At 45.3% G+C, this 22170-nt stretch overlaps 1 protein-coding gene across 2 annotated transcripts in view; it reads left to right on the top strand.

The window, feature by feature from the left end:
• The first annotated feature begins 2233 nt into the window (after positions 1-2233).
• LOC146352982 (tumor necrosis factor receptor superfamily member 1A-like) overlaps positions 2234-22170 on the top strand; it is a 74855-nt gene continuing 54918 nt past the window's right edge. For both annotated transcript variants that reach the window (XM_084835364.1, XM_084835363.1), the window contains exon 1: positions 2234-2395. In XM_084835364.1, coding sequence (XP_084691490.1) covers positions 2357-2395 — 39 coding nt within the window. In that variant the 5' untranslated portion in view covers positions 2234-2356. The remainder of the gene's footprint in view (positions 2396-22170) is intronic.

The raw sequence follows: 22170 nt of genomic DNA on the forward strand, positions 1-22170 counted from the left end.
TAGAATCCCTGTCCAAATGTTTGGAGTCGGTGAGTGGCTAGATGGGGAGGAATAAGCTGAAGCTGAACCCTGACAAGAGCAAGGTACTTTTGGTGGGAGACAAGAGGAAGTTGGGGGATGTTGACCTGGTGTTCAGTGGGATGCGGCTGCCCCTGAAGGACCAGGTCCACAGTCTGGGGGACATTTAGACTCCCAGCTGTCCACAGAGGCTCAGGTGTCAGCTGTGAGCTGGGCGGCACCGTACCAACTCCATCTGATACAGCGGCTGCTCCCCTACCTCCCTAACCATCCGCTCCCATCAGTAGTTCATGCCCTGGGCTCTTCTCACCTAGACTACTGTAATGCGCGCTATGTCAGGGTTACCCTTGAAGATAGTTTGGAAGTTGCAGCTGGTGCAGAATGCGGTGGCCCACCTGATTAAAGGCAGCTGTCGGCAAGATCACATCTCTCCAGTGCTGAAGGAGTTGCACTGGTTACCAGTTGTTTTCCGGGCTCAATTCAAGGTGTTGGCATTGACCTTTAAAACCCTATATGGTTGTAGCCCAGTCTGTTTTAAGGAGCACCTCCAACAACACCAGGGATGCCGCTCAACAAGATCAGCTTCGGAAGGCCTTCTGTCTGTCCCATAAGCCAGGACAGCTAGGCTGGTGAGGACTAGGGAGAGGGCATTTTCTGTGGTGGCCCCCACTCTGTGGAATTCCCTCCCTAGTGACCTCTGCCATGCCCCCTATTTGATGAGCTTCTGCCAGGCTTTGAAAACCTGACTGTTTGGATGGGCATTTGGGGTGGTTTAGGGTTTTTTAGAGCAATATTGTTTTGTTCAGTTGATATGTAAATTTGTTGTGTTTCATGTTATTTGTATTGTACACCACCTAGAGTGGCTGGGTAGCTGGCCAGATCGGTAGCTAATAAATCAAATAAATAAATAAATGGCAGTGTGCTTGTGAGCATGATCTTTAGTGTGACATGCGTACCCAGACCTCTGGCTTTTCTTTCCCATGACAACCCATGGTTTGTTGTCAGGTTATTGCTCTGGCTCATTGGAGGACATTATTTCTTCATGTGTTCTAGGGCTGAGCCCTTTCATTCAAAACTAATTCTGGGTGTTATCTGAGGCACTGATTAAACTGTAATTGTGTTCCTTGGCAATAATTAAAAGCACCCCACAATCAGTGTTTCCATAAAAAAAACCTTTTTCCAAAAATATATTTAATTATTATCGGTATTTTCCAGAGCTGTGTGGGAGTATAGGTATAGGAAATGCTACAAGAAGGATACTAGCCTGGTGTTAATAGCCACATATTGCTATTCTGCATGCATACTAGAGACTTCCAGATGGAGGGTTCCTTGCGCTATCAATGAGAAAGCATGATGCAGCTATTCTGTCTTTTCTTTCTTAAGGTGCAATTCTATGCATGTTTAGGCAGAAAAAAGTTGTACAACTTGTAGCATGCCCCAGCATATTTTTTTCTCTCTAAACATGCATAGGATTGTGCCCTTTAAGGCTTTTCTGTGGTAGTGGGAAAGCAATGGAAAAACAATAGAGGCATGTTATGAGTTGAAGGTACAATGTTTGGACTCCCCATAAAATTCTGTGAATGAAGGTGATCGTGCCACTAAAACCTTGTCTGGAAGCACCCTAAGTGAGTGTTAACCTGTTGCTGTTTTAAGACCCTATATACTGTATCACTTCAAAAGACTGACAAATGCATTGTGGCATAAGCTTTTGTATGCTATACTCTACTTTTTCAGATCCATATATTCATGCTTCTTACAAAATGGGCTCAGACCCTCAAAAGCTAGTGCTTTTACAATACATTTGTAAGTTTTAAGGTGCTGCTATAAGATACTTGTTGTTTTCTCTGCAGCAGTCTAACATAGCTACCTTTCTGGAATACATACTGTGGCTATTGTTAACTTGTGAAAGGGGTGGCTGCCAAAATAGAAAATGCGATGTTAAAATGCTGACTTTTTCTAAGGTAGATTCCCTGATAAAGCAACCCTTTGGGAAGAAAAACTGGACAGGTGAAGAAAAAGCAAAAAGAAACCTATCCTCCAACTTTTCCCTATGACTCTGTGCAGGGTTAGGTTCGATGAGAGGGAATGGGTTAACTGCTCTGTTCATGTGACAAGGCTGAATCCTTTCTAGGCACTATGGAGAAGGGAAAGGCGAATAGCGCATGTGGGCGGGAATTCATGTCTCCACCCTTTCCCTCAGATTTTTGGGCTTCCTGCTCTATAAGGAACTTTGATTCCTAGACACGCAAGTTTCATATCTTCCCCTTTTAGAGAGTCTTTGAGAGGTGACGCAGCAAGGGGCCCTGCCTGCAGATGTAAGGGACGAGCTGGCCAAAGTATGGTCCCACTGGGGCTGTTCCCAGTCTTAGTGCCTATGGTAAGTGAGAACCTGAGGGAAACGGTTTCAGAGGCTGGGAGGAGAGAAGTAGCTGAAGTTTGGTTTGAGGAGAATGATTCTGGAGTTGTTCTCCTGAATTGTGTTGTATCCCTAGAACAGATGTATCACTAGACAAATGCAACAGTTGTCTTTGTATGTTGCTGCCTCTCTCTGGCCCTGAAAGAGGATTAAATTGTTTAATTGTTGATCTACCACTCTTCCCTTTGAAGATTCAGCAGGAAAAGGCAGGCTTGGTTTGCTTCCTGAAAAAGTGTTTCAACATTTAGGCCTCTTGTGTGCTTTCTGGGTGGGGCCTCTCTGATGTATCTGGGTTTTGTTTCTGTTTGGTTTGGCTTGGTTTGCTTTTTGCTTCCTACCTCACCTAACAGTGCTGAAGTTGGTTATTAGATCCCAGTTCAGCATCTTACTGAAATAATGCTGCTGTTGGTTACTAGTTCCCAGTTCCTTATTTGCATGAAACTTCGAAAGAGAGCTCAGTCAGTAAACTGAATAAGGACCTAAAGTTTAAATGTTCATATACCCCACACTGAGTGTCCCCTTTGGGTCATCTGCACCCAAATTAAGTTTTGGGTCACCCCAAATCATATACCCGCTTATTCAGGAGAGGGCCCTCTACAAGTTGTCATTGACCTCTGCCTGACCCAAAGCTTTGTGTGTACATGGGACTGGCAAATATGGTGCACCACCATATGGTGCCAGTAATAGTCAAAATACGTAGAAAAGAATACGGAACTGGTGCTGTACACCCTAAATTAAGTTCTGGGCCACCCAAACTCATACACCTGATAGCATCTGCTATCAGATGGCATTGACTCTACAGGTTGGCCCAAAGCTTAATTTGGGGTGCACAGCACTAGTTCTTTATTCTTGTCCACATATTTTGGCTACAGTGCCATGCGCACACAAAAAGTCTTGTGCTAGAGTGGACTTGATGCCATCTGACAGAGGAGACGCTTCTGGATGCTGATTTAGGGTGGCCCAAAGCTCAGCATCTGTTCCTTATTCTTTTCTATGTATTTTGCCTACCATTGGCATGGGGTGACATGCTTGACAGCACCCTGCGCACATATAAACCTTTAGGCCAGTCAGGAGTCAATGGCAACTTGTAGAGGGCACTCTCCTGAGTGAGTGGGTATATGATTTGGGGTGGTCCAAAGCTTAATTTGGGGTGCAGAGGATCAGTTCTTTATTTGTCACTGTCATCTGAGGTAATCACACATTAATATGTTTTGTGTAAGAATTGCTGCTTTGATTGGAGAGAATTGTTTTTCTTCAAGGGGACATTCTTCTGATCATGTAGATATATGATATTAGCTAGCCCTGAGCTTAGTTTGGGGTGCAAGAACATTTAAACCTTTGGTCCTTATTCAGTTTACTGACTTAGATCTCTTTCAAAGTTTAATGCAAATAAGGAACTAGGAACTAGTAAACAACTTTAGTGTTGTATTGAACTACTAGTAATGGCTGCTAGACATGCTGTTTCTTTTGACTCTCTAACGTTGTAGTTTTCATCTTCTTGTTCAGTTATGACAGCTCAGAGAGCAACAGCATCTCTTACCAAGAAGCCAGGTTAATGAATTCCCTGCAGGATGGGGGTCAGCAACTCTGGGCCAAATTCAGTCTTCTAATCTCAGAAGTGCCATTTGCTTCCCACACACACAGCTGCCAAAAAAGGAATGTTGGTGGTAAGCATCAGTAGCAATGGGATGTGGCAGCAGGCCTGGCAACCCAAACTAGCTTCTCAGAGGGGGCCTAAAATAAACCTGTTGGCCAGGTCTGCAAAGTAACACAGCCACCCTCACTCACAAATTTATATTTCATGGGAGAAAATCATGACGTTTTGATGGGTGTACGACAGTGGTGCACAGCCTGCAGGCCACATGCGGCTCTCTGCTATTCTCTGTGTAGCCTTCAGGTGCTCCACCTGATCAGTTAGGCTAAGGTGAAAAGACTGCAATTCCTGCAGCAGTGCGGGAACAGTAATTCCAATCAGGGTCATGGAGCGGGGAGGTTAAGCTTCCCCCCTCCCCAAGCAACCCTGAAGCAACAGAAATTGCTGCTTTGCCACTAATGGCAGCAGGAAAGCAGCAATCCTACTCAGGTTCACTGGGGGAATGAGAAGGCTTTAGCCTCCCCTGTCCAGCAACCCTGAAGCAGCCCATCTCTTGTATGTGCATGCACACATGTGCCCCCCAGCATCTGATGTAGTCCTTGGAGCCAAAAAGTTGTGCACCCCTGGTGTAAGCTATATCATGGATTGATATAAGATGAGGCTGGGGGTTGCTTCCAGACATGGGTAATTTAGCGGCACCCAGTCAGTGTGGTTCTGCTTTGAAGCTGTGAGTGGAATAGCAACTCTGCTTCCAGACCTCTGGGGTTCAAATTACATTCTGTAGTCAGGTGGACAGTCCACCTTCCTTCAGGCCCAAATGTTGGGGGTGTTTGTGATATTTCCATAAGAACCACGGTATGGGGTAAAGGATTAAATATCTAAATATTCTCTCTCACCTTGCTTAGGTTCTAATTGTGATACCTCCTGCCCACACTGCAATTTATAGAGGAAAAAAGGACAAATACATCAAGGGGGGGGGGGGCTGCAATTTTCTTAAATTTTCTCTGCCCTTCTAAATGTTTTTGCAATCAAATAATTAAAAAACAGTTTACAATGTTGTCTTTAAAAGATCTGCAAACCAGATGAACTGTCCCCTTACTGCCCCCACCGGAACTTTTAGGCTGTCCACGGGCCTGGTTGTAAAGGAAATGCTATTTTGAAAGGAAAGGGTTAAAGTGATAGAGTTTACTCCTAGAGAGGAGGAAAATACCATAGAGAAGGAAACGTTTAGCGTAATCAATACACCAAAAACAGTATCGAACAGCTGCGTAGTGGGTCATATACATCTCAGGAAGGTTTTACAACTGTTCTATTTTATTTATTTCTAAAGCAGGTTTGTAAATATTGCTTTTTAAAGAAAAGTGGATGGGGTTCTTAAGAAGTGCTCATTTCACGCACTGCTCAGAACGTCCTTGGTGAGATGCTTTCCCGGCATGCTGAGAGCTGCTGCTTTTGCTTCAAAGACGCAAATAGACTCAGAAAATTGCACCTGTATCTGAGGTCAAGTAGAAATTGAGAATTTGAACAGGTGGAGATGTTCCCAAGAGAAGGGCTGCAAACATCAAAGGGAAATATCATTGAGAGAGTTATATTGATAGCAAATCTTGCATTTTATATTTACCTTATCTTCAGGGATGCACATGGCTCATTGCACCTTTGTCTTTACAGTGTGAAGTAAGGGCTCCTTGCTATGTGCATTTTTAAAAGAGCATGCATTTGTAGGAATTAGCATGAAACCCTCATGTAAATTGTCATTGTACCTTCAGGTTGCTTGCTGTATGTACGTTCAGCAAAGAAAATCTGCATGTATAATCACACGTGATAATCTACTTTATTATTACATAGTGACATCAGTGTACATTAACTACTCCTTATATTACTGTCTGGAAAACATGCAGCTCAACAACCAACATCATGCTGGTGGAAGAGAGTTCTAGAAAGCAAACCCCACCTTCCCACAGCAGCTCTCTGACCCTCCCAAAAATGCTACACAGAGGGTTGGGGGCCTTCCTGAATGGGGTGAATTGTGGTGTGAGGGATGAGGGGGAAGTGGGGACCCCAAAAATTTGGTGAAGGCACATTATGTAAGTGGAAGCAGATCACAATACTAAGCAATACAGGAACAACATGATGTGGGGTGGCAAATTATGCTTCCTAATTTTCATAGGAGGATTTTCTAGAAGACATTCCAATTCAAAAAAATTCCAGAAAAAATTTCCACCACTTCTGTATTTTTTCTTACCAGAAAAAAAAAAAACTGTTGAGAGAAAAAGAAAAAGATGGAATAGCTCCACAATGCCTTTTGAGTGCTAGGAGGAAGTGCCTTGAAACATTTAATGTGGAAGACTTTGCACTATTTCAAAATAGGTGAAAATAACTTTCTGCCTTGATGTGGGTTTTCTGGAAAATGTTGAGATGGAAATTTTTGTCCACTACTCTGTCTCTTACTGTTGTGTGGGCGCTAATAGCTTCCCTCTTCTAGGGTCTCAGTGTGTTTAACTTCCCAATAATTGATTATCTTGGCATATTATCACAAGCCAGAAAATAAATCAAAATACAGAACTTAAAAATAACTGACAAGAGAGAACACATATACAGATAGCATTTGGAAAGGGAATCTCTATATGACAACTTAGCATTCCATTGAAATCCAAAGTCAGAATCAGATATTACGGTGGACAAAGATGAGTTCCTCAGCAGATGGACATAAAAGCAAGTCTCAAAGGCTTTTCTATAAAAGACAGAAAAGGGAACGCAGCGCTAAAAAGTAGTTTGAGTTCTTCCAAGGTGAGGTGACAATTGTGAGGTGATTTTATGAATAGTGAGCCCAATTCAGTGCACATAGGTTACCTAAAGACATTATGAAACTTGCTGTTCTATTTTCAAAGCTTTCCTAATGTCTTAACATTGTTTATATTTTTTACTGCTGCACACACATTTGATTTTTTTTCAGCAAGCTTTCCACCATGATCCCCTGATCTGTCCTGGTTAGCCAAAGCCAGTTCAAAACCCATCAGTGTATATATGAACTTAGGATTTTTGGTCATCATTTCTAACTAATTTATATTTAACTATCTTTCACTCAGTTTGTTCTGATACTTTCAAAGCTTTTCAGTCTGCTTGAATTTCACCATCCTAAATAATTTGGTATCATCTGCAAACATGGCTCCTTCATGGTTCACCCCTAACTCCACGGTCCCATCTACACAAGCCATTTACTCCGAGGAGGCAGCAATTCGAGGTCCTTCAGGACATACAGTGCAGTTGCCACTTCTCAGCCAACCGTGGTTTTCACCCAGAAAATGCTGATTTCCAAAGAGGCATTTTGCTGCAATGTTTTTGGTTTGCTGCAGGTTTCCCATAGTTGCGAGGTGTCTGTCCCTTCCCTGGACTGACTTCACATTTTGTGGTAGGCGAGCCTAGTGCTTGTGTCACTATATGATGCCCCTTCACTGCTCTCTGTTCCTTCACTGCTGCGCAGTTACAGAGGCATGGAGATGCGTGCTCATTTATTCAGCCACACTTTCGCACACCTTCGCAGCTTTGTATCTTTGCAGTGGCTGCTTCGGAGTCAGTCGGGGGAGCAGAACGTCCAGGACCAACTTCGCTCCAGCCACCATTTTGGAATGATGGGTAGGCATGTACCTCTCGTGGGCACATGCCTTGGTGTGTGCGAACCATTGTGAGAGTCTCAGGCTGGAGAAATGCCAAATAGTTGACATAATGAAGGAGCAGACCACCCACATTTTACCTAACGAGAGACAGACACAAAAGAACCCCTAAAATGCAAAACAGCCACTAAACCCTGAAGTGTCACACCCCACCCTCATGTGCCTAGTGGCACATTTAAATATAATGGTAAAAAAAAGGGCACAGCAGATTTTCCTGTTGGAGAAATCCGCAGTAAATTGTGCATGTACTGCAGCAGAAGCTAGTTCACAGCTGCAGTGCTGTGCAGTTACAACAGAGTGAAGGTTGAAAGCGGTGCCGTGTAGATAGCCCCCAGATCATTACTGAAGAAGGCAGATAGCACACGTCCCAGTTCAGATCCGTGTGGCTCCATTGCTTACTTCCATCCATTCTGAAAATTGCGTCTATATTCCTACCTTTTAAATTGTTACTGTCCCAAACAGCAGTGGAGTACAGTTCCTAGTCCAATATTTCGCTACCAAACTCTTGTTAAGACAGGGCATGCCAGTTTGATTTCTGATCTGGTAATCTCCTGGTTCTCTTTTTAAAATTGCTGTTACTTTGGTTACCTTCCAGTCCTCTGGTATGGGGCATGGTTTTAAGGATAAGTTACATATTTTATTAGAAAATCAATAATTTTGCATTTGAATTTTTTAAGAAGTCTTGGGTGAATACTGTCTAGTGCTTGTGACTTATAAATATGCAGTTTGTTAATTAGATCTGAAACTTCATCATTTCTCACCTGTATTTGGCAAAAATCTTCAGATGTCCTCCCTGAAAAACAGTTGTTCAGATTTAGGTATCTCCTCTGCATCTTCCACAGTGAACACTGATGTGAATAATTGTTTTAGGTTTTCTGCAGTTTCACAGTCATCCTTTATTAGACTTTTCACATTTTTTTGTCCAAAGGCTTGTCTGGTTGTCACCAGCTTCTGAGTTCCCCTAGTCACATAGCCTCCCAGTCCTCTGCCTTCTCATTTTTATAGCACCTCCTTCCACTCCTTATTTGGCAAACACTAACTTCCTCAATCTCCATCTTTCTCTCTGTGTTATTTTAGGGCTATTAGGGCACAGTCGTATCACTTCTGCGCCTGATGCTTGTAAGCCTCCAAACTTGGGAGGAGCAGCAGAGGCAATTGTCACCACCAATCCTCCCATGCTACATTATAGCTAGACACGTCAGAGGGGGAGGGAAGGAGGCTGGAGCGGCCTCAGGATACCTCATATCCCAGCCTCTCCAGTCCCCTCTCCTCATTGCCCACTGAAAAGCCCCCACCACCCCCTCTCCAAGGTTGCTTTTTCAACCTCAGAGAGGCAAGTGACATGGTTCTCTTGCCACTGGCTGCGAGGGGGAGGGGCTGGGGAGCATGGATTCCTGGCTCTGAGGTTGGAGCTGTCTTTTACCTCAGATCTGGGAATTCAAACTATCCTATGGCCTACCAGACGCTGTCTAGGAGTAATACAATTGCTGTTGTATTTAGAAATAGTATAATAATCTATGTGCTAGGGTGTTGGTATACTAACCAAGCTGTTTTTTGCCTTTGTAGTGTGTGTGTGTGAGAAGAACAAAACCTTAAAGTCTATGCTTTTGTACGTTTAATTGTTGTTTGAGCTAATTTCCCCACTTCAGAAGTAGCTGTTGGCTACTTTGTTGAAATACAGTCCATAAATCTGCTGTGTGTGCACTGTGTCTCTGTTAAAGGTCCCCTTAGTCCCATGTTCATCATTACACATATACATGCAAGTTTACATGTGCATCTGAATGAGGACACACGGCAACAGCATAGCTTGAATCTATGCCATAGCCATCAGTGAGAGATGGAGCTGTCAATGTTGACCATATGCCACATGGAGATGGAGGCAGCTAACACTATTGCAACAATCCAGGAAATCCCACAATGTAACAGCACCACTACACTGTCCATGTTCCAGCAGCCACAGTAGTGCAGTGTATGGGGTTGGTTGCTGGAGACAGGAGTTCAAGTTCTACTAAGGGAAGAGGGGAATGCACCCTGCACAACAGCTCTATGGGAAGATGGAGGGAAAGTCCAAATCAGGGGCAAAAGAGAGAAAGCTTCCAGGACTTGAACCCACACTCCACACAGCAGGTCCCTAACTACTCAGCCACAGCAGTGGACAGCTAACACGCACCTCACTGGGCATTTGTCATCATGCCCGCCAGCCGCAACACCCACTTAAAGATACTAGGAGCACAGGGTATGCAAGAGGAGCTCTGGCCTGGGGGAGCAATTTTTCTTTCACATGCTGGAGGTCCCTGGCCCCTGGTCTGATTCTAGGGGATAGCTTCAGGTTAGGAAAGGGAGGCGGGCTCCCCACACCCAGGAACACTTGAGCCAATCAGGAGGAGTGTTTGTGAGGGAATGAGAAAGAGGGAATCAGGTGCCAGTGCTGATGCCTCAGCCAACGCTGTGGTATACTCAACTCTTCCCTCTTGGGGGTTGTATTGAAACACTATGATCTGGTTTGCACAATCACATTACTGAAGAAGCTAGATAGCACACATCCCAGTTCAGATCCATGTGGCTCCATTGCTTACTTCCATCCATTCTGAAAATTGCGTCTATATTCCTACCTTTTAAATTGTTACTGTCCCAAACAGCAGTGGAGTTCAGTTCCTAGTCCAGTATTTCGCTACCAAACTCTTGTTAAGACAGGGCATGCCAGTTTGATTTCTAATCTGGTAATCTCCTGGTTCTCTTTTTAAAATTGCTGTTACTTTGGCTACCTTCCAGTCCTCTGGTATGGGGCCTGGTTTTAAGGATAAGTTACATGTCGTGTTTGAATGTAGTTTTAGTCTCTACTTACTGCTTGTGGCACATTTGAGTGAGACTGGGTTGTGTTGGTCCACCTTAGCCCAGTGGCATATGCTGATGGACAGGCAGACACCACCCCGAGACCCTCTCACTCGCATTCAGGAGTGTCCTATTTTCATGTGTAAAATTATGGCAGTTATGCTGATGGACATGCAAGGGAAATTTGGAGGCTGGGTTAGGGAACTTGAAGAAGTAGCCAGGAACCTTGGAATGTGGGAGGAGTTTTATATACAGATTGAAATGTATGGATCAAAAATGTGTCTGCCAGCCTCTAATTGTTCTTAACTGCATCAAGATATTGTTAAGAAGGATTATATAAATAAAGATTCCTGCAAGCCAATAGCTCAGCTGGTGTTCAGAGTGTGGAAAACTTATTCTAGCGTCCCACATATTGCCTCAGGATGCTTCCTGGGATTTTCACTTACCTACTTAATCTTACAACATTGTTTTGTGTGTGTGTATGTGTGTGTTTTAATGTATACCTAGAATTATGGTCACAACAGGAGATGTACCATGCTGTCGGGAATGCTTTTGTCCATACTAGAGTTATGTTCAAAATTATAATGGGAATTTAGGGGGAAATGTTTCCTTACAGCAATTCTGATCAGATGAACATACAACTAAAAGTGTGACCTCCAACCTGCAAAGGACTGCAGCTAAAAGACCAATATGTGAGACTGCCAATTGGAATATGTTGACTGCTTACATAGAGTGTCCTTGGAGCATCCTAGGAAGCAATACTTGAAGGTTTCTGCAAGCTTCCTAGGATACTCTTAGGTCACTCTAGGAACAAAGCTTCTAATGCTATGGCCAAGTGACTAAATACCTTCATCACTTCATATATAAATGAAGACCTAACGGTTTTCATGCCTGGGAGGCAGATGGCAACCGCCATTCATAGGACACTTAATATCGTCCGCCACAGCATTAGGAATAAAAAAGCTGTGACACTCCTGTTACTCAACTCTTTCAAGGCATTTGATCATTTGGAACAGTCCTTTATTCTGGAGCTCTCCTTAGAAGAAGTTATGAGCACAGGAGTGGGACAACTATATTGGGCTTCAGAAGTGCTAATCCACACAAATGGTCTAGGCTCTCCCCCGATAACATTACGCAGAGGATGTTCCCCTATCCCCTGCCCTCTTTGCTTTAGCTATAGAACTGCTAGCCCACATGATCCGAACAGATGCTAAGATCAAAGGGGTTCATATCCAAGGACAAGAACATCTCATAAATGTATTTGCTAATGACATTTTGTTTTTCCTACCAAATCCAGCAGAGGCCCTGCTGGCATTAAATGAAATTCTGGGTAAATTTGAGAGTTGCTTAGGTCTACAAACTAACTACGATAAGTTGATGGAGCTCTGTATGAATACGCTCCTGAACACCCAATGTGCCCTTCAGATAATGTCTCCAACAAGAGACATTACAAGCTCTGCTCTTGGAAGGATATGAAATTGTCATTCCTGGGGAGGACAGTCTCTGTCAAAATGATGCTCCTACCCAAACTGCTTTTTTGTTCCAAATGATTCCTCTACCACTGACAAATTGAAAAAAAATGGCAAAAGCTATTGGAGATGTTTATTTCCAATGGCGGAACAGGAAGAATCTCAGGGGTGGACTCGAACATTGCTTGAAAGGGGGGTGGTCTATTCTTAATTTCAAAATATATTTAACTGCTTTTCAGATCTGCCAACTTATTCCCATTATAAAGGTCTGTTTCCCTGATATATAACTGGTTAGTGAATGAGACTTACAGGAACTCTGCTGGCCTCAGGATGCAATGGGAAACAAATTTGGATGAGAGGTTTTCAGACTCTCAGTGGACTCAATTATGGTTAACCCCTCCACCTAAAACTATTTTCTCCCAGATTAGAGAGGCCTCCATGAATGTTTTACATAGATGGCACCTTTCCCCTACTAGACTATTTAAGATCAATCCCACTCTGTCCCCCCTTTGTTGGCAAGGATGTAGCTTTAGAGGTTCACTGTTGCACATGTGGCTTTTGTGTCCTATAGCAGAAGAATTTTGGAAGATGGTGTGACAGGTATTATCCTATATAACAAATCAATCTATAAAACATTATACAGCTTTATTTTTTTTCAATATTTCACAACAAAAATGAACAGCTATTACACAGACTTGCTGAGACTTGCTTTTACATGTTTAGAAACTGCAGCTCATTGGAGATAGACTCTCAGAAAAGGGATCGATGGAGCGGATTTGGTCAATTGCTCGCTCTGAGAAACTGACATATAATATGACAGCCCTAAGAGAAACAGAATCACTTGATGTTTTCACAGGAACCTGGTCCCCTTTCATAGAATCATAGAATAGTAGGGTTGGAAGGGGGCTACAAGGCCATTAAGTCCAACCCCCTGCTCAATGCAGGAATCCAAGTCAGAGCATCCCTGACATTAGGCTGTCCAGCCTTGTCTTGAACGCCTCCAGTGTGGGAGAGCCCACCACCTCCCTAGGTAATTGGTTCCATTGTCATATTGCTCTAACAGTCAGGAAGTTTTTCCTGATGTTCAGCCGGAATCTGGCTTCCTGTCACTTGAGCCCATTATTCTGTGTCCTGCACTCTGGGATGATCAAGAAGAGATGCTGGCCTTCCTCTCTGTGACAACCTTTCAAGTACTTGAAGAGTGCTATCATATCTCCCCTTGGTTTTCTCAAGGCTAAACATGCCCAGTTCTTTCAGTCTTTCTTCACAGGGCTTTGTTTCCAGTCCCCTGATCATCTTTGTTGCCCTCCTCTGAACCCCCTCCAGTTTGTCTGCATCCTTCTTAAAGTGTGGTGCCCAGAACTGGACACAGTACTCCAGATGAGGCCTAACCAGTGCTGAGTAGAGGGGAACTAGTACTTCCTGGGATTTGGAAGCAATGCTTCTATTAATGCAGCCCAAAAGAGCATTTGCCTTTTTTGTAGCCACATCACATTGTTGGCTCATATTCAGCTTGTGATCGACAACAATTCCAAGATCTTTCTCGCTTGTAGTGTTGTTGAGCCACGTATCCCCCATGTTGTAACTGTGCATTTGGTTTCTTTTTCCTAGGTGCAGAACTTGGCATTTATCCCTATTGTCATTCTGTTGTTTTCTGCCCAGCGCTCCAGTCGATCCAGATCACTTTGAATTTTGTTTCTGTCTTCCAAAGTATTAGCTATCCCGCCCATTTTTGTGTCATCTGCAAATTTGATCAGCATTCCCTGCACCTCCTCCTCCAAGTCATTAATAAAGATGCTGAAGAGCACTGGGCCCAGGACTGAGTCCTGCAGTACCCTGCTTATTACCTCTCCCCAGTTTGAGAAGGTCCCATTGATAAGCACTCTTTGAGTCCGATTCTGTAGCCAACTGTGGATCCACCGGATCGTTGTTTCATCTATCCCACTTTGAGCTAGTTTGCTCATCAGGAGATCATGGGGCACTTTGTCGAAAGCTTTGCTGAAGTCGAGGTATATGATGTCTACAGCATTCCCACGGTCCACAAGGGAGGTTACTTGATCAAAAAATGAGATCAGATTTGTCTGGCAGGACTTGATTTTGACAAATCCATGTTGGCTTCGAGTAATCATGGCATTGTTTTCAAGGTGCTTCCAGATGGATTGCTTTATCATCTGCTCCAGAATTTTCCCTGGGATTGATGTCAGACTGACTGGTCTGTAGTTCCCAGGTTCCTCCTTTTTACCCTTTTTGAAGATAGGGACAATGTTAGCCCTCCTCCAGTCATCTGGCACTTCCCCCGTCCTCCATGATTTCTCAAAGATATTAGACAGCAGTTCTGAGAGTTCTTCTGCCAGTTCCTTTATTACTCTAGGATGCAGTTCATCTGGCCCTGGAGATTTGAACTCATTCAAAGTAATGAGGTGTTCCTTGACCATATGCCTATCGATCTCAAGCTGCAATCCTGTCCCTTCAGCCTGTACTTTGGCTTTGCCAGGGGGGTCATAGACCCTCTTTTGGGAGAAGACTGAGCCAAAGTAGGAATTGAGCACCTCTGCCTTTTCTTTGTCATCTGTTATCATTTTGCCATCCTTATTTAATAGCTGAACCACCATTTCTTTCCTCTGCCTTTTACTATGCACATAGCTGAAGAAATCCTTTTTGTTGTTTTTAGCATCCCTTGCTAACCTCAGCTCGTTAGGTTCATTGTCTCGTTAGTGCTTCATAGTCAGGAAGGCTAAAGCTGAGAACGAGCTGAGTTCTCAACTGAGGTCAATAACCTCAGCTCGTTTGTGCTTCATAGTCTGGCTTTCTTCCTACATGTGTCTGAAGACGATTATTGGGTGCTATCAGAGCTGTTCTCTCCATTGCAGTGCATGCGCCTATGTCCATTGTTATCCCCAACATTACATCTCCCTTCCCCGTAGGATTCAGTTTAAAGCCCTCCTGATGAAGTTCTTCATGCTGTGGCCAAACACATTCTTCCCATCCTTTGTGAGGTGCAGCCCGTCCCTTGCCAACAGCCCATCTTCCAGGAAGTATAGCCCGTGGTCCCAGAATCCAAATATCTCTCGTCGGCACCACCTTCGTAGCCAGTCATTCACCCGGAGTATTTTTCATTCCCTTTCTATCCCTCTTCTAACTACTGGAAGGATCGATGAGAAAACTATCTGGGCCCCAAAGTTCTTGAGTTTCCTTCCCAAAGCTTCAAAGTCTGACGTGATTTCTTCATAGCTCCGCTTGGCGGTATCATTTGTTCCCACATGGATGAGAAGAAAGGGATATCTGTCAGTGGGCTTTATGAGTGCAGGCAACCTTTCAGTCACGTGTCTAATTCGTCCTCCCAGGAGACAACATACCTGGCGAGTCCACGGGTCCTCGTGACATACCTGGGTCTCGATCCCACGCAGCAAGGAGTCTCCCACTACTACCACTCTTCTCTTCTTGTTGTTGTAGGCCTGGGTTTCATCGCCTCTGTTTGACTGACCTGCAGCCTCTTGCTCACTCTCATGTAGGTTCCCCTGTAATTCTTCCTCTGCAGGCTGTCCTCTAGTCTCATCCACGAATACCTGGAATCGGTTCCACAGCTCCACTGCTTCCACTGGTGCAGAGTGGCGTCTAGTTCTTCTTCTCCTAACTGTCACCCTTTTCCAAGGAGTATCCTCTACTCCATTTTTCTTCACCTCAGCATTTCCCACTGCCTCATCTTGCTGTTGCTCTTCACGCTTCTGGTCTTCCCTTTGTTGCTGTAGTTCCCCCATTCTGTCCAAGAACTCTTCGTGTTCTCTTATTCCCTGGAGGGTCAACAGTCGCCGCTCCAGTCCACTTACTTTTTCTTCCAGCAGCGAGATCAACCTGCATTTGTTGCAGGTGTAGGCCATGTTGTTCTCAGGCAAGAAAACAAACATTGCACACACCTTGCAGGTCACCACCACTGGAGAGTCCTGTCCTTCCATTGCCTCTTTTCCCTTTTTGTGTCTAGCTTTGTGATTGTTCTAGACTAGCCTGTGCCTGTTCCTCTACTCAGTTGAGGTTAAAAGCGGAGTCCCACTGGTGTGAAAGTGTGTGTTACAAGACAAATAAATGGAAAAAAGTTAGTTAAAAAATAAAAAAAAATGAAAAAAATGTTAGGGGCCTCCCCCTTGACCTCCCCTGCCGACCTCCCCCGGCCAACTCCTGTTTGCTCCCCCTGTTTGCTCACTCTGGTCGCTCGCTCTCTGGGAGCTTGCTTGCTTCTGTAGTCCCTGGACCAGCTGGAGCAGCTTGCTCTGCTCAGCTCTGCTCTGCTCAGCTGGGAGGCGGGAAACAGACTGAAGCTTCCTGCCCACTCAGCTGCTGGGAGTACTCAGGCCACACACACCCAATTCAGTTGGAGCTCTTAGAAGCACCTGGTGAGCTCACAGCCAATCAGAAGGATAAAGGGCAGCCCCCTGGGCTTCCTGCAGCCCACTTACCTCTTAGCCTCTGTCTCCTTTGTCTCCTTTATCTCTTTTGTCTCCTTTGTCTCTTCAGCCACTGCAACTCCCCTGGCCAACTCCTGTTTGCTCCCCCTGTTCGCTCGCTCTGGTCGCTCGCTCTCTGGGAGCTTGCTTGCTTCTGTAGTCCCTGGACCAGCTGGAGCAGCTCGTTCTGCTCTGCTCTGCTCAGCTGGGAGGCGGGAAACAGACTGAAGCTTCCCGCCCACTCAGCTGCTGGGAGTATTCAGGCCACATACCCCAAATTCAGTTGGAGCTCTCAGAAGCACCTGGTGAGCTCACAGCCAATCAGAAGGATAAAGGGCAGCCCCCTGGGCTTCCTGCAGCCCACTTACCATCATCGTGTAAATCAATGAGAATAATCAAAATAGGAGTCCACCAGCTGCCCAACTCAAACTCTGGAGAGTCAATTATTTTTACCTGGCTTCATACTCACCTGTATTGTGATCCCTCAGTCTCTGTATGTATTATTGGTTTATTAATAAATAAAATTTAAAAGGAAGAAAAAGTGGGGGAAAGGAAATGTTGGGAGATCTAATCATAGGTCATCTGCATCTCATCTAGTTTGGCCCTCACAGGAAAGGGAACCCTCTCTTCTGTACTCTGCTGCTGTTGATGTGCCCCCTAATGCATGTAGGGGGGCACATGATCACAACTTCTCCTTTGCAGAGTAAGCCAACCCTGGTTGGGGGTAATAACAAGTAGAAAAGGCCTATCTCCTCCCTAGCCATTCAGCAAACTCTCACTAAACTGAAATTCTCAAATGTTTGTGTACAAAAAATCTCCTATCTTGTACTGAGGCCTTTGGTTCTCTTGCATATCAGGAATTCCCACACATCTGGCAGTTCTATCACAATTCTTTCACCAGTCCAGGGAGAGGATGAACTTCATTCTTCCATTCCCACACCTACATTTTGTGGGCTTGGGCTTAGATGTTCCTATAAAGACGTGGGAATGAGCCACAAATCATGGGTATTTGGAATTCCCCCAGGGGATCGCAAATAGCTAGGGAAGAGCCTTGTGTTATGTGATGTGCTCTAGTTAGACCCGTGCACAAACTTGCACATGTTCTAACAAGACTCACACACCCGCCAATAAAGAATATTTAGACATTGGCAATAGAGCATCTATGGCTAAGAAGGCAATTCCCACCCAAAGAGGTTCACATTCAGACACTGTTGGAGAGGATATTGCCACAATGGCACATTTATTGGGCTATACAAAGATTCAGATACACAAGCTGATCTTGGGGGAATTAGCTGAGCAAATGGATTTAACACTGAGGACCAATTGGAGATGCTCCAGACTTCATCAAGTTATGCTTTGGTGGGGAAATTAGCTGCATTCTTGGTGATGCTGAACTCCAGGCCTACAAGTAGCTTTCAAGACTGTGGGAAGGAGTCTTCCTGAGGCTTGAAGAGCGCGCACACATACACACAGAAGGGAAAGAGAGGGTGGAAGCTACAATTTCTACAAATAACCTCTAAAACCAATATACCTTTCCCTGGGCTGATGCCCTTTCCTGCAGAGAGGGATGTACAAAAGTTCTGCCACTGATCTTGGGGAGGCCGAATGCCAGTGCATTCGGCCCCCCAAAATTGGTGGCGGAATGGCCCCACCCCCACCCCCCACTCCGGGACGGGACTTACCTTGGGTGGATCTTCCTGGCGGCAGCGGCTCTGGTGGCGGTTCCGGCAGCAGTTCGGCAGTGGTGGCTGTGGCAGCCGGTCTTCTGACCGGCTGCCGCCACCGCCATTTCCAGGTTAAAATAACAACAACAACAACAACAAAAACGTGATAGGCTACGTAAATGTTTACGTAGCCTATCATGACTGACTTAAAAAAAGAACAACAACGTGCATACACAAATAACAGTGGCCATGGCCGCCGCCATTTGCATTCCTTATTTTGGCACGTCTTAGTCTATGTAAACATTTACGTAGACTAAGACGGTGAAAATAAGGGGAACGCAAATAGCGTAGACACTACGCTATTTGCGTTCCCCTTATTTTCGCCGTCTTAGTCTACGTAAATGTTTACGTAGACCAAGACGTGCCAAAATAAGGAACGCAAATGGCGGTGGCCATGGACTCCGCCATTTGCGTACGTGCGTTTTTGTTTTTTTTTAAGTCAGTCATGATAGGCTACGTAAACATTTACGTAGCCTATCATGGCTGACTGCAGGGACGCAAACGGCAGCGGCTACGGCCGCCGCCATTTGCGTCCCTGCTAGCCAACGGCCGGATGTCCGGCTGCTGGCGGAGCTGGCTGGCGGCTCCGCAGAATCGCTGCGGAGCACAGCCGGCCGGCCAGGATTCCGGGGGGGAGGAACGGAGCGCCTTCCCCCCCATCCAGGATTCCGGGGGGAGGGACGGAGCACCTCCCCCCCCACCATCAGCATAATCCGCGAAAGGTAAGTGACTTTCGTACATCCCTACCTGCAGATAGAAACTACTGTGCATTGCAATTCCTGGTCTCAGGTGAAGAGGAAGGAAAGCAGAGAGTCTTGACTAGGGGAGGCAAAGCACCCACTGTTGGCACCTTGCTCTGGCAAGCAATAAGCTTAGTGATTTCAGCACGGAGTCTTTCCTCTGGGAGGAGAGACTGAGTGATTTCAGCACCATGCCCCCCCCCCCAACCTCTGGGAAGAGGAGGCTTGCAACTGCCCCAAACTGAGGCTTCTTATACAGTTCAGAGAAAGGCAGTGACATCACAACTCTCGATGAGCCAGACACTGCTCAGACACTGCAAATGGTGCTTTTTGCTATGGGATAAAGACTGAGTTGGCCTTAGAATCACAGAATCTTGGAATAGTAGGGTTGGAAGGGGCCTACAAGACCATTGAGACCAACACCCTGCTCAATGCAGGAATCCAAGTCAGAGCATCCCTGATAGATGGCTGTCCAGCCTCATCTTGAATGCCTCCAGTGTGGGAGAGCCCACTACCTCCCTAGGTAATTGGTTCCATTGTTGTATTGCTTTAACAGTCAGGAGGTTTTCCCTGATGTTCAGCTGGAATATGGCTTCCTGAAACTTGAGCCCATTATTACATGTCCTGCATTCTGGGATGATCAAGAAGAGATCCTGGCCTTCCTCTCTGTGACAACCTTTCCAGTACTTGAAGAGCACTATCATATCTCCCCTCAGTCTTCTCTTCTCAAGGTGAAACATGCCCAGTTCTTTCAGTCTCTCTTCACAGGGCTTTGTTTCCAGTCCCCTGATCATCTTTGTTGCCCTCCTCTGAACCCTCTTTAGCTTGTCTGCATCCTTCTTAAAGTGCGGTGCCCAGAACTGGACACAGTACTCCAGATAAGGCCTAGCCAGTGCTGAGTAGAGGGGAACAGGTACTTCCCGGGATTTGGAAGCAATGCTTCTATTAATGCAGCCCAAAAGAGCATTTGCCTCTTTTGCAGCCACATCACATTTTTGGCTCATATTCAGCTTGTGATCGACAACAATTCCAAGATCCTTCTCGCTTGTAGTGTTGTTGAGCCAGGTATCCCCCATCTTGGAACCGTGCATTTGGTTTCTTTTTCCTAGATGCAGAACTTATCCCTATTAAATGTCATTCTGTTGTTTTCTGCCCAGCACTTCTGTCTATCAAGATCCCTTTGCATTTTGTTTCTGTCTTCCAAAGTATGATGTATCCCACCCAGTTTTGTGTCATCTGCAAATTTGATCAGCATTCCCTGCACTTCCTCCTCCAAGTCATTAATAAAAATGTTGAAGAGCACTGGGCCCAGGACTGAGCCCTGTGGTACCCCGCTCGTTACCTCTCCCCAGTTTGAGAAGATCCCATTGATAAGCACTCTTATCAATTCTGTAGCCAACTGTGCATCCACCGGATCGTTGTTTCATCTAGCCCACTTTGAGCAAGTTTGCTCATCAGGATATCATGGGGCACTTTGTCGAAAGCTTTGCTGAAGTCGAGGTATATTATGTCCACAGCATTCCCACAGTCCACAAAGGAGGTTACTTGGTCAACAAATGAGATCAGATTTGTCTGGCAGGACTTGTTTTTGACAAATCCATGTTGGCTTTGAGTAATCACTGCATTGTTCTCAAGGTGCTTACAGATGGATTTCTTTATCATCTGCTCCAGAATTTTCCCAGGGATTGATGTCAGACTGACTGGTCTGTAGTTCCCAGGTTCCTCCTTTTTACCCTTTTTGTAGATTGGGACAACATTAGCCCTCCTCCAGTCATCTGGCACTTCACCCGTCCTCCATGATTTCTCAAAGATAATAGAAAGCGGTTCTGAGAGTTCTTCTGCCAGTTCCTTGATTACTCTAGGGTGCAGTTCATCTGGCGCTGGAGATTTGAACTCATTCAAAGTAATGAGGTGTTCCTTGACCATATGCCTATCGATCTCAAGCTGCAATCCTGCCCCTTCAGCCTGAACTTCGCCTTTGCCATAGGGGTCATAGATCCTCTTTTGGGAGAAGACTGAGCCAAAGTAGGAATTGAGCACTTCTGCCTTTTCTTTGTCATCTGTTATCGTTTTGCCATCCTTATTTAATAGTTGAACCACCATTTCTTTCCTCTGTCTTTTACTATGCACATAGCTGAAGAAAGCCTTTTTGTTGCTTTTAGCATCCCTCGCTAACCTCAGCTCGTTCTCAGCTTTAGCCTTCCTGACGCCATCCCTGCACTTCTGTGCTACTTGCCTGTACTCTTCCTTTGTTGCTTGTCCTTCCTTCAACTTCCTATATATAACTTCATCCTCGTCTTCTCCTTGGTTGCGTGGCCGGTAGTAGACTCCAACCACCTGGTTCCTTTTATTCTTTGCTCCATTTATTTTAACTCAGATGCTCTCGATGGGGCTACCAAGCTCATCCTGCTGCCTTTCTGTGCAGAGATAAGTATTTTTCACATACAGTGCAACCCCACCTCCCTTTCTGTTCCTCCTGTTCTTTTTGAACAAGTTATATCCTTCAATTGCTGTATTCCAGTCATGAGAGTCATCTCACCAAGTCTCAGTTACACCCATCAAGTCATAATTTCCCTCCTGTATTAAGAATTAAAGTTTGTTCTGTTTGTTTCCCATACTCTGGGCATTAGTATATAGCTATCAAAGACCATGTGCTTCATAGTCTGGCTTAAGTATCCTCTACTTCATTTTTCCTCACCTCAGCAGTTTCCTCTTCTGCCTCAGCTTGCTGTTGCTCTTCTAGCTTCTGTTCTTCACTTTGCTGCTATAGTTCCACCATTCTGTCCAAGAACTCTTTGTGTTCTCTTATTCCCTGGAGGGTCAACACTTGCCGCTTCTGTCCTCCTTTTTGTGTCTAGCTTCCTGGTTGTTCTAGAGTAGCCTGGTCCTGGTCCACTACTCACTCTCTTTGCCTTTGTCTCCTTTGTCTCTTCTGCCACTGCATCTCCCCTGGCCAACTCCTGTTTGCTCCCCCTGATCGCTCGCTCTGATGGCTTGCTCTCTGGGAGCTTGCTTGCTTCTATAGTCCCAAGACCAGCTGGAGCAGCTTGCTCTGCTCAGCTGGGAGGTGGGAAACAGACTGAAGCTTCCTGCCCACACAGCTGCTGGGAGTACTCAGGCCACCCTCCCAATTAATTGAAGCTCTCAGAGGTACCTGGTGAGCTCACAGCCACTCAGCAGGAAATGGGCAGCCCTCTGGGCTTCCTCCAGCTTCCTCTAGCCCACTTACCTCTTTGCCTTTGTCTCCTTTGACTCTTCTGCCACTGC

The sequence above is a fragment of the Heloderma suspectum genome, chromosome 2, assembly GCF_057233095.1.
Source record: "Heloderma suspectum isolate Gila_16-S chromosome 2, 16-S_ref, whole genome shotgun sequence".
NCBI classification, from domain to species: Eukaryota; Metazoa; Chordata; class Lepidosauria; order Squamata; family Helodermatidae; genus Heloderma; species Heloderma suspectum.